The sequence below is a fragment of the Oncorhynchus kisutch genome, linkage group LG18, assembly GCF_002021735.2.
Source record: "Oncorhynchus kisutch isolate 150728-3 linkage group LG18, Okis_V2, whole genome shotgun sequence".
Taxonomy (NCBI): Eukaryota; Metazoa; Chordata; class Actinopteri; order Salmoniformes; family Salmonidae; genus Oncorhynchus; species Oncorhynchus kisutch.
In genome coordinates, this window is record NC_034191.2 from 40,752,966 (window position 1) to 40,770,655 (window position 17,690).

General features: G+C 43.6%; 1 protein-coding gene across 1 annotated transcript in view; it reads right to left on the minus strand.

The window, feature by feature from the left end:
• LOC109909356 (leucine-rich repeat and fibronectin type III domain-containing protein 1-like protein) overlaps window positions 1–17,690 on the minus strand; it is a 146,845-nt gene that overhangs the window by 59,606 nt on the left and 69,549 nt on the right. The window contains exon 2 of the mRNA XM_031796841.1: window positions 3,520–3,743. Coding sequence (XP_031652701.1) covers window positions 3,520–3,647 — 128 coding nt within the window. The 5' untranslated portion in view covers window positions 3,648–3,743. The remainder of the gene's footprint in view (window positions 1–3,519; window positions 3,744–17,690) is intronic.

Genomic DNA, 17,690 nt, shown 5'->3' on the forward strand with positions numbered 1-17,690 from the left:
TAAAAGGCCTTGGTAAAAGTCTGTGCATATACAGTTGAAGTCGGAAGTTTACATACACCTCAGCCAAATACATTTAAACTCAGTTTTTCACAATTCCTGACATTTAATCCTAGTAAAAATTCCCTGTCTTAGGTCAGTTTGGATCACCACTTTATTTTAAGAATGTGAAATGTCAGAATAAGAGTATAGAGAATGATTTATTTATTTTATTTCTTTCATCACATTCCCATTGGGTCATATATTTACATACACTCAATTAGTATTTGTTAACATTGCCTTTAAATTGTTTAACTTGGGTCAAACGTTCCGGGTGGCCTTCCACAAGCTTCCCACAATAAGTTGGGTGAATTTTGGCCCATTCCTCCTGACAGAGCTGGTGTAACTGAGTTAGGTTTTGTAGGCCTCCTTGCTCGCACACACTTTTTCAGTTCTGTCCCAAAAAATCTACAGGATTGAGGTCAAGGCTTTGCAATGGCCACTCCAATACCTTGACTTTGTTGTCCAACTTTGGAAGTATGCTAGGGGTCATTGTCCATTTGGTTGGCCCATTTGCGACCAAGCTTTAACTTCCTGACAGATGTCTTGAGATGTTGCTTCAATATATCCACATAATTTTCCGTCCCCATGATGCCATCTATTTTGTCAAGTGCACCAGTCCCTCCTGCAGCAAAGCACCCCCACAACATGATGCTGCCACCCCCGTGCTTCATGGTTTGGATGGTGTTCTTCGGCTTGCAAGCCTCCCCCTTTTTCCTCCAAACATAATGATGGTCATTATGGCCAAACAGTTCTATTTTTGTTTCATTAGACCAGAGGACATTTCTCCAAAAAGTATCATCTTTGTCGCCATGTGCAGTTGCAAACTGTAGTCTGGCTTTTTTTATAGTGGTTTTGGAGCAGAGGCTTTTTTCTTGCTGAGCGGCCTTTCAAGTTATGTCGATATAGGACTCTTTTTACTGTGGATATAGATACATTTACACCTGTTTCCTCAAGCATTTTCACAAGGTCCTTTGCTGTTGTTCTGGGATTGATTTGCACTTTTCGCAACAAAGTATGTCCATCTCTAGGAGACAGAACGTGTCTCCTTCCTGAGCGGTATGATGGCTGCGTGGTCCCATGGTGTTTATACTTGCGTACTATTGTTTGTACAGATAAACATGGTACCTTCAGGCTTTTGGAAATTGCTCCCAACAATGAACCAGACTTGTGGAGGTCTACAATTTTTTTCTGATGTCTTGGCTGATTTATTTAGATTTTCCCATGATGTCAAGAAAAGAGGAGTTTGAAGGTAGGCCTTGAAATACATCCACAGGTACACCTCCAATTGACTCAAATGAAGTCAATTAGCCCATCAGAAGCTTCTAAAGCCATGAAATAATTTTCTGGAATTTTCCAGGCTGTTTAAAGGCCCAGTCAACTTAGTGTATGTAAACGTCTGACCCACTGGAATTGTGATGCAGTGAATTATAAGTGAAATAATCTGTCGGTTAACAATCGTTGGAAAAATGACTTAATCAGGAAAGTATATGGACAGAGCTCGAGATTCAACTATAACAGTAGTTGTTTAGTTCATGAATTGATCTATGTGTAAACACCTTTTGATTGGGGAGTTTATCACGAGAATAGCTCTGGCTGTATCTCACTCACAGTGTGTGTGTACACACACACACACTGCAGTACGCACACTGCAGTACACACACACACACACACACACACACACACACACACACACACACACACACACACACACACACACACACACACACACACACACACACACACACACACACACACACACAAAATCACTAAATGCTGCAGTGTATACACACACACTGCAGTATGCACACTGCAGTACACACACACACACACACACACACACACACACACACACACACACACACACACACACACACACACACACACACACACACACACACACACACACACACAAAATCACTAAATGCTGCAGTGTATACACACACACTGCAGTATGCACACTGCAGTACACACACACACACACACACACACACACACACACACACACACACACACACACACACATAGCAGTATACACACACACACACAAAATAACTAAATACTGCAGTGACAGTCACAACAAGTTTGCTGGTTCACATCTATCTTTAGGGCATATTCAAAACACATTATACTGTAAGAAGTGGTGGCGAATAAGATTACACTCTTAGGAAAAAAAATGCTATTTCGAACCCTTTGAAGAACCGGTTTTGGTTCCAGGTAGAACCATTAACACAGAGGGTTCTACATAGAATCCAAAAGGATTCTACCTGAAACCAAAAGGGTTTAACCTGGAACCAAAAAGGATTATCCTATGGGGACAGCAGAAGAACCCGTTTCAAACCCTTTTTTCCTAATGGTGTAGCTTGATGGAGAAACCTCAAGGACTGATTTACAAAATTTGAATTGCATTTAAATGGTTTTCATATTGATACAGTGTAACCTTTGGTGTGCCAAATGAATGGCAAACCAATGAATGAACGCTGTTGTCAGTTCCACTGCACTAATGCATGTTGACTTCCAGTGCTCGGTCCTTGCTCTCCAGATTGTTTACCCTACACCCTAACACTTGGGGAAAAGTGGCAAAAAAATCTCCCTGGAAAGGGTTCAAGTACAGTGTCTCTTTCTATGACTGGGGACTTTATGTTCACATTCCAAGCTGTCTCTCTATCTCTGCCATCTAACATGCCTCTAATCAATGTGAAGTGGGTCAAAGGAGCCTCTCTAAGAATAGGCCAGGCACTCTCCCTTCGAGGGAAGCAGCCACGTAGCCTCCTCATGTACAACCTTCCTGTCCCAACCATCACTTTACCCGGCCCAGCACTCCCCTACCCTGCTTGGCAGCAGCTAAAGTAACGTTGCCCTTCGCATGCCCAGGGAGACTGCTATTTAAGAGGAATTAAGCCGCTATTACTACCTAAGATGTGGCCCATTTACTCTAATTAGGAGTTTTAGTTCTGGTGCCTGTATTATCCAAATAAGCACCCACTTGTCAATGGCGTGCTCCTCGAATCACATGACATCATCCAGCTAATGAGTGTGTTTACCTGGCAGTGTGTACAGTGAAATATGAGAACCTGCATCCAGAATGTGCATTAAAGCATCAACTACCTTGGAGTCTTAATTGCATACACATCATGGAACAAGCAGTTAATAGCAAGTCATTTATCATGTTTACACATTCAACTAGGGGATATCAGAGTAGAGCAAGTCATTATTTCATCAACATTTCCTACAGTAAGTTAGTCTGCAGCTGCTGTGTGACACAGGGTCAAAGTCTCCCGCAGACTGTATAGAAGTCAGCTATGCTCCAATATCCGCACTAGCATACTAGCCTACCACTTAGAATGAAGAAATGCTTTGGCCATGAACTCTAAGTAGATAGTATTCTAGGGAAGGTATCGGAACACAGCCACGTCATGTTCTGTCCTTGAGGGTGAAAAAAAAAGAAGAAAAAACCCACCGAGGCCATGCTATTCAGCGTACCTTATAGATGTGGAGGGGAAGCCGCCACTTGGCGTCGTCCACAAGCCGGCGCCCTGGGCTCTCATCCGTGTATGTGTATGTGGGTAGCCTCCACTCTGTTCTATGTTGACAGCTTTGGCTGGACTCATGTTGACAGCTTTTACTTTGGCTGGACTCAAGCCTGCCCGACGTTAAGACTCCTCTCCGCCTGTCATTGGCTCAGCTCGGGCCACCTGCCAATCTGCCTGTGATTGACAGGGAGAGAAAAAAAAACACAGATGAGGAAAAGAAAAACACCAACTGTCACTTTTACAGACACATTTACATATAAAGTTAATTAGCTCGACCACGACAGAAAACTGATTACGTCTTAGAGAAGAGACAGAAAAACACAAGAAGTTGAAAAATAACTCATTTTCCACCAGAGCTGAGTATAGGAGACGTTTCAGAAATTGCTTTTCATTCATCAATATGCGGTGGCCTTGGGCAGTGTGGGCGATAAATGATAAACAATTTATGTTGAATTTAAATGAAAAATCCCAAAAGATTTACATGATTTGACTGTGGTAGCTGACTGTGCATATTCACAAGAGACAATGACATGAAAGTTGTGGATAGAGCTTTGTAATAAGGTCATGTTCTCACACAGATTATATGTGATTTTTTGGGGGGATTTGGGTAATGGTTGCATTGAGAAAGCCGGTGAGATCAAGCGCTCAGTTGAAATCTCTGGCAGCTCATCGTTGCGTCATCATTTTTCTTGTGGCCCTTCAGGGCTTGAATATACATTTCAAACAAACCTCAGGAAGGCTCAGTCATCCCTGTATCTATTAGCATGTTTTATGTCTGTCATGCAAACCCTACAGAGTAGACAATATGCACACTGAGCTACACTGCATGGGACCTGCACTGGACAACTGAACTGATCACTACAGCACTGCAGCCTTTGCACCTTGAATGCATTTCTCTCAGTGGGAAACTAAAACATTTGTAGTGCTTGTCTAATCAGACAAATTAACATGCTAATATTGCTGTTAAATAAACAAACAAAGCAACACCTGATTAAACCTATTCATTAATGAATATTGAAGGATTTTCTGCTCTATCGACTGGATATGTATTCGTTTAGCAATACATGCATCCCTACAGGCATCTACTGAGTTGTAAATTAGTCACACTAGTGAGTTATGTTATCCCCTTTAATCAGAGACAGGGTTAGACATGATACTAGAGGATAAAATCGAAACATGACGAGGCACACACACGTAAACATGGACTCACGTGTGCATAGTCACTCACTCACGCACTCACGCACTCACTGACATACCCTGAGGTTTGGCATCTTGGCCGTGTCATAAAGACAACATCAAATGAAATCTTTCCACTCTAATAACAGCCTCCCCTGCACCGTCTCAAATCAGCTCCATCTGACAGCCAGAGCAGCCAGTCTGGCAAGCAGGAGACAGTGTCACAGTTTTTTTCCTTCTTCTACAGTTCATGTAATCGCTCCCTCGCACTATCAACATCAACCCTGCACAGCTCTCCTATCTCGCAGTACAGCAGCCGGAATTTGAGCCTAGCACTCTGGTGCTTTACAACCCTCTGATATTGCTAATAGCTGGAAAGGTCAAACGCACATCTTAGTAGAATGGTTGCTCAGGCTTATCAGTAGGACAGTCTCCCCCTCTTCCTTTTTAAAATCGTTCACATCTGACATCTAGGGCAAGGGGTTTCAAGGTCGGCTCAAACGTGGAAATCAAACAAAATTAGAAGAGAGCTTGGAATCAACCATCCCTCTATTTGCACAAGATTCATCACCTGGGGTTTCCTTTAACAGTTGGTTGCCCCAATGTGGACCCGCTGTGTTCCTCATCTGAGACGTGTCCGAGGCAGCTAAAGAGCAACATTTATCAATCCAGCAGGTCATACTGATGTCTCCGGTGGTGGTCAGTGGTCACACACGGTGTCAGACCTCTCCGCAACTAAGGCGTTAGGATGGAGTCAACTGAACGGCCTTCTAAAATGGACCTTCGGGGCTCAGATTTTCATGCAACAGGTTTAGTCATGACACTGGGGGTGCAAAGAAGTGACACCCGGTTCCCCTGACTTCGTGGCTCTGATTGTCTCTGAACTCGCCACAACCCAATCGTTTGCAGCAGATGGGTGTCAGTGGTTATGGTCATCTGATGACCAGAAGTCCCTGCAGGAGCAGGCAAGAAGCCAATCTTCTCTCTGTTCCCCAGGTGTGAGGGTAGAGGAAGGCAAAAGATCCAGAAATGGCTGCAACCTGCAAACGCTCCTCCCTAACCAACCATTATGCAGTGTGTTGTCACTCCAGTCGGCAAAGGAGACAGGTTATCATGTTGTCACTGCATTGTTTTTTGTTTGTTTTTGTTGTTGTTGTGGAAGATGCACCTGTCATTTCTTCAACGAAGGGATTTGTCACAAGCTGCAACACTTCGACATGCCCGTGTCTCCTTTCACTGTCAGTATGACACATGGTTCTTCTGAAGATATTGAATTACAGGTACCTAGATGTACATTGGGCCAAGTAGGCTGCTACTAAAAAAGCTTGAGTGCCGTGCTAAAGCAATGAGTGACTATGTTATGGACAGTGCTTCTTAACAGCCACTCCATTGTGAAGGTGTTTTCTGGTTTTGAGGCTTCCAGGGGCTGAGTCATAGTGCAGAAAGAAAAGGGTCGATGTGAATGCAGATCGATTTGCTCACTGCAACACTGCAGCCACATGGAAATGCTTTCATTTGGCTCTCCTTAACAGCCTAGGTAAGCAATAGTCACTCTACACACATTAGCCAGTCCGACCAGTGCATTCCAACCATTAGGTAAACACAGTGAGGTAAACAAGAGTGTCGGAGAGTGGATCTAAACCAAACAGTCTAAGAAGAGCCAGTCCCCCCCCTTCCTCTCCATGAGGGATAAAACAACATATGCTGACTTCAAGGCAATCCAAACATTATTAGTCTTGGATGAACAATTGACAATCCTCAAGATGCTCAGCCCATTTGAGTTCAAGGGAGAAAGAGAGAGAGCTTCACTTAAGCACTTTCTCAGCTTGCGACCCTGTCAGTCTTTGAATCAGTCAAGCCAACCCCATAACCCCCCCCCCCCCCCAAATAGCTAACCTCAGGAGAAAACAAGGAGAGAGAATGTGTATGTGTGATAAAGAGAGAGAGAGAGAGAAAACAGAGCAAGCAAGAAAGAAAGAGAATGAGAAAGGGGGGGAAAGCACTTACTTAGAGTTTTCCCAGCATGCTTTGTACCTCAAATCCACTGCACACATCCGCCCTCGCCCAAAAAGCACAATCAGATAGATTTAGGTTGGGAGTGACAACGAGAGAGAAATCTAATTGCTATTTCACGATTTTGGGAGGAGAAAATAGCTCCCATTCGCTGTAGGCCCCACTGTCCAAAGAGCAATTCTCTCTATATTATAAAGATGATGAGCCACCCTGACCACAGAGCCAGGAGTGAGCATGAATTGTTTCACTCTGGGGGAGAAAGAGATATATATATATATAGAGAGAGAGAGTGAGACAGAGAGATACCTGGCGTATGAGTGATGGGCTATAAAAAACACCCAGCTTCAATCCAAATCACCCTGCTCTGGAGTGCAGAGGCAGAGCGGCCTGTACTTTCTTCCTATGGAGGTACTTCCTGTACTTTCTTCCTATGGAATAACCTGTGTGATGAATTGGAGTTGCAGAGGGCAGCGTCAATGGGCCAGCCTCCCATTTAGTTGAAATGTGAGCAAAGGTGGTTAGGTAAAGTCAAGGTAACATTACATTACATTACATTACATTACATTAAATGAAATGTCAATCAATCAATCAATCACACTAGCGGTTATGTAATAAAAATACACCACATGGCCAAAAGTATGTGGACATCTGCTCATTCCAAAATCATGGGCATTAATATGGAGTTGCCCCCCCCCCCCCCCCCCTTTGCTGCTATAATAGCCTCCACTCTCCTGGGAAGGCTTTTCACTAAATGTTATGATGGTGCCACATTGAAAGTCACTGAGCTCTTCAGTAAGGCAATTCTACTGCCAATGTTTGTCTATGGAGATTACATGGCTGTGTACTTGACCTGTCAGCAATGGGTGTGGCTGAAATAGCCGAATCCATTAATTTGAAGGGTTGTCCACATACATTTAATTTGCATAGAAAAAACACATACAGGTTAACATGATGTTTGCCAATGGCAAATGTTAAAGACAAGGTATGTCTGGTTTTGTATGGCAGGCCCAGCCTTGACTTACCGTGAACAAATCCTGCTTAAGTTTACATTCATTGTTGGCTTCACCTGCTAGCCTCTTTGATCGTGACTTTGCCAAGTCATTTTATTTGCCTATGTCGAGAGGTTTAATTCAATCATGATTTGGAAAGAAATCATATTTTTTTCAAAGCTTTATTCTGAAAGGACCCTAAGCTACAGTATTCTGAGGAAAACTTTGGAGAGTAAACTAGGGGAACTAGAGTTTAGCAATTCTATCATTTCTCAATTCCAATCCAGACGTGAGAGGAACAGCAAGTATGCTCAGATTTCTTTACACTTTCAAATTGCTGCTTCAACTCAACCTTGCATCTCCGTGGAGTGAATACAGAGTGTGAGTGTTTGTGTGTGTGTCTGTCTGTCTGTCTGTCTGTGATATGGGTGGATGGGTGAGAGATGAAATACACAGTGAAGAGGATGATCAATGCTACACAGTTTAACCCCACAGCACCACATAAAACATGTACTTGATTACTGCCAGAAGCATATGCCCTCGCTACATATCAAATAGAATTAAAGCCATTAAGAGCCTCCAATAGGCATTGAATTGCAGGTGGAAGGCAGGGCCAATGAACCTCGATGCTTAAGACAAGCGACAGACCTTGAGTCTCATTCTCCAATCAATTTATATCAACACCAGAGATATAATTAAATTAGTGCTGCACTCACAATGGCGTCGCCCAGTCGAGCAACAACTGCCTCAGTAAAGTGGGCTGGAGGCAGTAGACCTTGCACTCATACACTCTTAGAAATAAAGGGTGTTCTTCGGCTGTCCCAATAGAACCATTTTTTGGTTTCAGGTTGAACCCTTTTTGGGTTCCATGAAGAAAGGGCTCTTCATGGAACTCAAAAAGGGTTCTACCTGGAACCAAAAAAGCGTTAATCAAAGGCATCTCCTATTGGGACAGCCGAAGAAATATTTGAGGTTCTAGATGGCATCTTTTTTTCTAAGAGTGTAGGAAGACATGTCAGAAAATGCAGTGCAGTGCTTCCAGAGGAATGTAGAAAACGAAGAGGAAATAGGAGAGGTAGAAAAGAGGAGAGAGAGAAAGCAGCGTGACGCCTGTTCCATCTCATGCCAGGGTATCTCGGGATAACTGGGTTGAGATCAGCCTTGTCAAACAAAGACGTGGTAGCTGCTATTTTAAGAGGTGGGGTGAAGATGGGTGTGAGGCGTGCTTCCCCCCCCCCCCCTGCTGTGTCTGGGAAGTGGGTGAGAAAGAAGGTGGAAGGTTTATCACACAATCACACTCCCTGTACAGGTAGGCTTACAACAGTAACAAGCACAGGCAGCCACCAAAGACAGACTCCACCACACTTCAGACAGTAGTAATCTCCACCATTCAGTTTTGAAGACAAACTTTATTTGGTCACAGGCCAAAAATCGCATCATCGTGTATTCTGCTGATTTTCCTGCTTTTCAGATAACCCGAAAAGACCGTTTTAAATGTTCATCTGGGAGTGGGTGACACACAGTCATACATGTGTTTCTGTGCACATCTTCAAAGTCATGCTAATGCATGTCCAAACAGGAGTCATGTTCACCTTTCCCTTTCAAGACGATTTGATACGTGTCTCATGGGCTCCTATACAATACATGAACGATACGTGGACCGATGCACTCGCATCTTAAACGTTTGAACCGGGAACCGTCACATCTCTAGAAATATATACATTTAAATATAATACTTCATGACTGAAGAGACTGTGTCATTCACGGTTCGGGGCCATAAATATCATGTCATTCAGCTGGCTTTTCCAATAAATACCATCAGTTTCTTGTAGTGGTGTTTACTATTTAATAAATCATTGAATCGACCTGCGTCATTGAGAGTAGTGTGCAGCCAGAAACCACTTATTTGAGAACTGATTCAGAAGAAGCCTAAAATAACGTGTGTCACTGTCAAAGCCCTCGTATCAATTTCTATCTCCTTCTTCCCCTCTTCAAAGGGAGCTCAGTGTCCCCCTGTGATTGATGTCAGGTCCAATAAGGAAGCTGACGCAGAAAACCTCATCAAATTATACCCTGTCTTTTTGACAGGAAGTCGGCCTGGGTTCAAGACTCTACCTACTCCCCCGTAGGCATTAATTGATTTCTTCCGTCTGCCCTGACATGCCGTATTCATCTCAGATACTGAGAGATTTACACCGCTGCCAAAGAGTACCATCTAAGAGCACTTAATTGAATTACTGTCATACAGTCTTTAGTTAATTGCCTTCCTAATAATGCACCACATTCCCTTGTCTGGGAGAGAGATGGTGCATTTAAGTACATGGGAAGATCTGACTTCATACTATGGAGGCAGAGGGAAGAAAGGGATTTGAAACCTCAATCCCTTGTTAAGTTGTTATCCTCCCTTGAATCTCTGGCAGTCATTTTGCCAAGTGCAGCCACATCAGGACTGGCTAGTCAGTGGAACAGATTGTATTGCACAACTTCCTCCGAGTGCTAGCTACTTTTGCCAAGGTGCATGTTCTGTCTACTTGAGAATGATGTAGCCTGGCGCCATTATCTTGTCTCGGTGAAGGGGAAATGGGTGGGAGGGGAAACAGTAAACAATTTACCGTTCTTAAACAAGGCTGTCTATCATCAGATTGGTGCATATTGGAAAGGAGGGCAGATCGTGCAGAAATCATTGGGCATGGCAAAATGTCAAGCACACATAAGACGTTATGCCATATTTATTAGAAATTCAATCAAATAACGAAATAATACATGCACGTAAATATCGTCTACTGGGTCACGATGCAGACAGACGGTTGCCTTTTACAGGATATTAAATGGGCCATTTGAATACAGTATATGAGTCACACTATCCTTGGATTGGTGGGCACATCACATTAGATTCCATTGACTCCTTATAAAAGGGATATGGTCATATGAGCACAGGGAAATGGAGGCAACGTGCCAGTGCGCTTATAATGCTCATCACTAGAGATTGCTTGTCATTCAAGCCTCAACATGCTCTCCAAATTCATTGACCCCTCCTGCGAGAGATTGAATTTTGTATATGGGTGAAAGTCTATGTGGTCTCCAAAACTTGAAGAATACTATAATACCGGTATTATAATAACAGAGCAGGTGAAGTGACTCTCAATAACAGGAAGGCTAACATTATGCATGCACTCTGGTGAGGATGCATACCTTAGCATGGTCAGATATTGGTTTTAGTTGTTGGGTGGCATTGGGCATAGTGCATAGTCAGATATAATATTGCATTGCATAGTCAGTGCAAAGAGGGGATGGATCTCAAATATGAGTTGACCCTAACCTTCAGCTGAAATGGCAGTGAAATGAATATATATACAGTGGGCAAAAAAGTATTTAGTCAGCCACCAATTGTGCAAGTTTACCCACTTAAAAAGATGAGAGGCCTGTAATTTTCATCATAGGTACACTTCAACTATGACATACAAAATGAGAAAAGAAATTCAAGAAAATCACATTGTAGGATTTTTTATGAATTTATTTGCAAATTATGGTGGAAAATAAGAATTTGGTCACCTACAAACAAGCAAGATTTCTGGCTCATACAGACCTGTAACATCTCCTTTAAGAGGCTCCTCTGTCCTCCACTCATTACCTGTATTAATGGCACCTGTTTGAAATTGTTATCAGTATAAAAGACACCTGTCCAGAACCTCAAACAGTCACACTCCAAACTCCACTATGGCCAAGACCAAAGAGCTGTCAAAGGACAGCAGAAACAAAATTGTAGACCTGCACCAGGCTGGGAAGACTGAATCTGCAATAGGTAAGCAGCTTGGTTTGAAGAAATCAACTGTGGGAGCAATTATTAGGAAATGGAAGACATACAAGACCACTGATAATCTCCCTCGATCTGGGGCTCCACGCAAGATCTCACCCCGTGGGGTCAAAATGATCACAAGAATGGTGAGCAAAAATCCCAGAACCACACGGGGGGACCTAGTGAATGACCTGCAGAGAGCTGGGATCAAAGTAACAAAGCCTACCATCAGTAACACACTACGCCGCCAGGGACTCAAATCCTGCAGTGCCAGACGTGTACCCCTGCTTAAGCCAATACATGTCCAGGCCCATCTGAAGTTTGCTAGAGAGCATTTGGATGATCCAGAAGAAGATTGGGAGAATGTCATATGGTCAGATGAAACCAAAATATAACTTTTTGGTAAAAACTCAACTCGTCGTGTTTGGAGGACAAAGAATGCTGAGTTGCATCCAAAGAACACCATACCTACTGTGAAGCATGGGGGTGGAAACATCATGCTTTGGGGCTGTTTTTCTGCAAAGGGACCAGGATGACTGATCCGTGTAAAGGAAGGAATGAATGGGGCCATGTATCGTGAGATTTTGAGTGAAAACCATCTTCCATCAGCAAGGGAATTGAAGATGAAACGTGGCTGGGTCTTTCAGCATGACAATGATCCCAAACACACCACCCGGGCAACGAAGGAGTGGCTTCGTAAGAAGCATTTCAAGGTCCTGGAGTGGCCTAGCCAGTCTCCAGATCTCAACCCCATAGAAAATCTTTGGAGGGAGTTGAAAGTCCGTGTTGCCCAGCAACAGCCCCAAAACATCACTGCTCTAGAGGAGATCTGCATGGAGGAATGGGCCAAAATATCAGCAACAGTGTGTGAAAACCTTGTGAAGACTTACAGAAAACGTTTGACCTCTGTCATTGCCAACAAAGGGTATATAACAAAGTATTGAGAAACTTTTGTTATTGACCAAATATTTATTTTCCACCATAATTTGCAAATAAATTCATAAAAAGTCCTACAATGTGATTTTCTGGATTTTTTTTCTCATTTTGTACCTATGGTGAAAATTACAGGCCTCTCATCTTTTTAAGTGGGAGAACTTGCACAATTGGTGGCTGACTAAATACTTTTTCCCCCCACTGTATATATATTTTTTATCTTTATTTTAACTACGCAAGTCAGTTAAGAACAAATTCTTATTTTCAATGATGGCCTAGGAACAGTGGGTTAACTGCCTGTTCAGGGGCAGAACGACAGATTTGTACCTTGCTCTAACCACTAGTCTACCCTGCCGCCCCGGCTCAAGATGGCTGCTTCACCCTGAAAGACAAATCCCAATCAAGCAGTCCTGATTTTCTCAAAAAGACCAAGAAGAGCGATAATCTTCATCTAATCTTGGCCAAGTACTTTTTGTGAAATTGGAAAAAACTGAATCTTAAGAACAGTAATTTTGTCCAAATGCCTGTTCACAAGAGCTCTTAAACACCACCGCACCTCAACACGGACAATCACCTTCAACACTCTGGGGCATATGTTCACACCACTCGCACATTCACTGAACACTAACTAGGCATCCATCAAGACCAATTTCCCACTCTCTCCCGGAGACAGCTCCATGCAGTAGCAGGTTGGAACTTTCATCACAGCAGGGTTATTTTGAATGGCTGCTCTGGGATCAGATCTGGGATCAAGTGGTAGGTCGTACGGATGGATGGACATGCTGTAAAGCCTGTGAAGCCCACCCAAGCCCCTCCTCATCTTCCTCCCAGGGAGTGATATAGCATCGCGTAATAAACACTCAGTCAAGAGTGATGGTGATGGTGGGGGGGCCTGGCGCTACCCCTGTTTGATGTCAGCCTCCTCTGCACTCCTGCTGCGCTCAGATTCCTATCTGGGTGTCGACCAACCTCAATTTGCAACACATCAAATGGAAGACTAGAGCATGTCACTCAGATCACGGAGACGGTGGTAAGAAAATGTGGCACTGACACTAGCTCTTTAAATGACAGAAGAACGAACATTCTCCAGTGACAATGTGATATGTACAGTAGGCCTACTTATAGAAATAACCTCCTGCAAAAGGCATGTGTCCTTTAGACTGTTGAAAGAACATTTGTGTCGTAAGTGTTGCGTCCTTAGAGAGAGCATAATGAAGTGACACTCATGCCTTTAGACCACAGAAAGAAATATTCTGTATTGACACTGACATGTCCTTCTGACTATAGAAAGAACAATCTACTGTGACTCACACCACCCTCTATGTTAATATTATCTTCAGCCTGGGTATATGATGGGAAGGGGTAGTTTATACGGCTACTTTAGCAGGATTGTTCAAAAAATGATTCCAGCCCATCACCTCATTACAGGAAATAATTTAAACCCATGAAAAAGTGGATTACTTTCAAAATGAGGCCAGTGAATATACAGGCCACATAAGAATACAAAAGACTATATTTGTGAGGAAATTAGTTGCGATAAAGAAAAAAGATCAAATTACAGAGGAAGAGAGAAAATTATAATTTTCTCAGGGAAATGAAGAAAACAGCGACAATGCATCGAAACAGACAAACCACCCGTAAAACAGAGAAGGGAGAAAAAGAGAGAGAGAGAGGGAGAGAGAGAGAGGGATAGAGAGTGAGAGAGCCCACCGGGCACACACTGGTCGAATCTATATTGTTTCCATATCATTTCAATCAAATTAAGTTGAACCAATGTGGGATTGATGTTGAATTGATGTCTGTGCCTAGTGGGAAGTATTTGTACTAGGCTATTTGAAATTCCATGCCATTGTTGCCTGATAATGAAGTAACTAGCTACTGCACCTCCACACTACACACAGGGGAAACCTGTATTAGCATTCCTTAGTGTTACATTTCTCTTCCTTAGAGGACAAGGAGACAGGAGAGAAATCTCGCTCATGTGGTAAATTACCATGTCTGTGTTAGCTGAAGGGAACTACGTAGGTCATCATTAAGGGTGCTGTCCCCAGAGTTTCAAATACCAAACGTCGCTACAAAGAATGACTTATACTATATATAAATACCCAAGGATATCAGTCATTATCAAACAGGGCTTAAAAGCAGTAAAATTATCAAATTAAGTGTACTCAAGGGCTTAGACTCATCACAGGGAATCTGCATCCAAGATGGCATAGCAGTAGGATGTGTGTGTTTGTCTTTGTCTTATCCCATGTAAATAGCCGGTCCTTTTCGGATATATCTTAATCTCACTTTCTATCTATGAACTAAATATACTTTCCTGCAATCCGCCTCACCCAATGTGGTACGGATCTTCTATTTTTATTCCTTATAACTGGAACTTCCATCAGGAGCTAGCCAGCTAACTAGATACTAGTCTTTGTTAACCCCGGCTAGCGGTCTTCACGTTTTTCTCGGTCAGCAGCCAGCCTTAGCTCAGACAATACCTGCCAGTCTGCACAGAGCGATATCAACCCAGAGTATATCGGACTGCTTCTCTCTACCACATCATCAGATTCCTGCCACTCTGGATCATTACACCAGATCATCGCAGCTAGCTAGCTGCAAACAAGTGGCTACTGTTAGCTAATGCCTCTGTCCCGAAGCAAGCACCAGCTAGCCGAACTAGCCTAGAGCAAGGCCCATATATCAGATAATTCTAGGGCTACAATACCTCCTTTTACAATTGGCCCGGGACCTTTATTGTCGACATGGAGCCCCACCGATCCATCACCACTGGGCTGCCGACGTATGTGGTCTCAACAGGCTATTCTGTTACGATGTCGCCGAAGAACAATCTACTAGTCAGGGCCTGCTAGCTTTCTGAACGCTGTGTCCCCTGCTCGGCTAGCATAGTAGTGACTACCGAACGGCACCCTGACTCACATATTGCTGCTCTTTTGACCCTATGATTACTCGGCTACACAGCTGATGCCCCTTGGACTGTTTCAATTACACGGTACCTAATTTCCTTTACCTGTTGGCCCCAGCCTCCAACTCAGGTCCTGTATGTACCTAACAGACCCGTTCTGCCCATTCATCACCATTTACCCGTTGTTGTCTTAACTCTCCTGATCAACACCTGTGATTGTCAATATGCCTTGTCTACTGCTGTCTTGGCTAGTTCGTATTGTTTTATTTCACTGTAGATCCCTCATTTGTTGCCTTAGATGGCTCTTTTGTCACACCCCACACACATGCAGAGACCTCACCTGACTTAACTGGTGTCTCCAGGGACGAAACCTCTCTCATCATCACTCAACACCTAGGTGTACCTCTACTGTACTCACATCCTACCATACCTGTACATTACACCCTGAATCTATTCTACCACGCCCACAAATCTGCTCCTTTTATTCTCTGTCCCCAACACACTAGACGACCAGTTCTTATAGCCTTTAGCCGTACCCTTATCCTACTCCTCCTCTGTTCCTCTGGTGATGTTGAGGTTAACCCAGGTCCTGTAGCCCCTAGTTCCACTCATGTTCCCCAGGCACTATCATTTGTTGACTTCTGTAACAGTAAAAGCCTTGGTTTCATGCATGTTAACATCAGAAGCCTCCTCCATAAGTTTGTTTTATTCACTGCTTTAGCACACTCTGTCAACCCTGATGTCCTAGCCGTGTCTGAATCCTGGCTTAGGAAGGCTACCAAAAATTCTGAAATTTCCACCCCTAACTACAACATTATCCGCCATGATAGAACTGACAAAAGGGGTGAAGTTGCAATCTACTGCAGAGATAGTATGCAGAGTTCTGTCATGCTATCCAGGTCTGAGCCAAAACAGTTTGAGCTTCTACTTTTAAAAATCCACCTTTCCAGAAATAAGTCTCTCACTGTTGCCGCTTGTTATAGACCACCCTCAGCCCTCCGCCCCCAGCTGTGCCCTGGACACCATATGTGAATTAATTACCCCCCATTTATCTTCAGAGTTTGTACTGTTAGTTGACCTAAACTGGGATATTCTTAACACCCTGGCCATCCTACAATCTAAGCTAGATGCTCCCAATCTCACACAAATGATCAAGGAACCTACCAGGTACAACCCTAAATCCGTAAACATGGGCACCCTCATAGATATCATCCTGACCAACCTGCCCTCTAAATACACCTCTGCTGTCTTCAACCAGGATCTCAGCGATAACTGCCTCAATGCCTGCGTCCGTAATGGGTCCGATATGCAACTATTCAGGGAGGTTAGCAACCAATATACACAGGCAGTTTGAAAATGCTATCCTTTGCTTTCCTAAGAGAAATTTGCATCCTGTAGCACAAACTCCAAAGAGTTCTGGGACACTGTCATGTCCAGTCACAGCAACTTGTCCAAGCTTCCCCCATTTCTCCTTCACCCAAATCCATAGCTGATGTTCTGAAAGAGCTGCAAAATCTCGACCCCTACGAATCAGCTGGGCTAGACAATCTGGACCTTCTCTTTCCAAAATGATCAGCCGCAATTGTTGCAACCCCTATTACTAGCCTGTTCAACATCTTTTTCGTATCATCTGAGATTCCTAAAGAATGGAGAACTGCCGCGGTCATCCCCCTTTTCACTCTAGACCCAAACACTCTAGACCCAAACTGTTACAGATCTATATCTATCCTACCTTTCTAAAGTCTTCGAAAGCCAAGTTAACAAACAGATCACCGACCATTTTGAATCCCACCGTACCTTCTCGGCTATGCAATCTGGTTTCCGAGCTGGTCATGGGTGCACCTCAGCCACGCCCAACTTCCTAAACGATATCATAACCGCTATCGATAAAAGACAATACTGTGCAGCCGTCTTCATCCACCTGGCCGAGGCTTTTGACTCTGTCAATCACCACATTCTTATCGGCAGACTCAACAGCCTTGGTTTCTCAAATGACTGCCTCGCCTGGTTCACCAACTACTTCTCAAATCATGTTCAGTGTGTCAAATCGGAGGGCCTGTTGTCCGGACCTCTGGCAGTCTCTATGGGGGTGCCACATGGATTATTTCTCAGGCCGACTCTTTTCTCTGTATACATCAATGATGTCACTCTTGCTGCTGGTGATTCTCTGATCCACCTCTACGCAGACGACACCATTTTGTACACTTCTGGCCCTTCTTTGGACTAACCTCGAGACAAGCTTCAATTCCATACAACACTCCTTCCGTGGCCTCCAACTGCTCATAAATGCAAATAAAACTAAA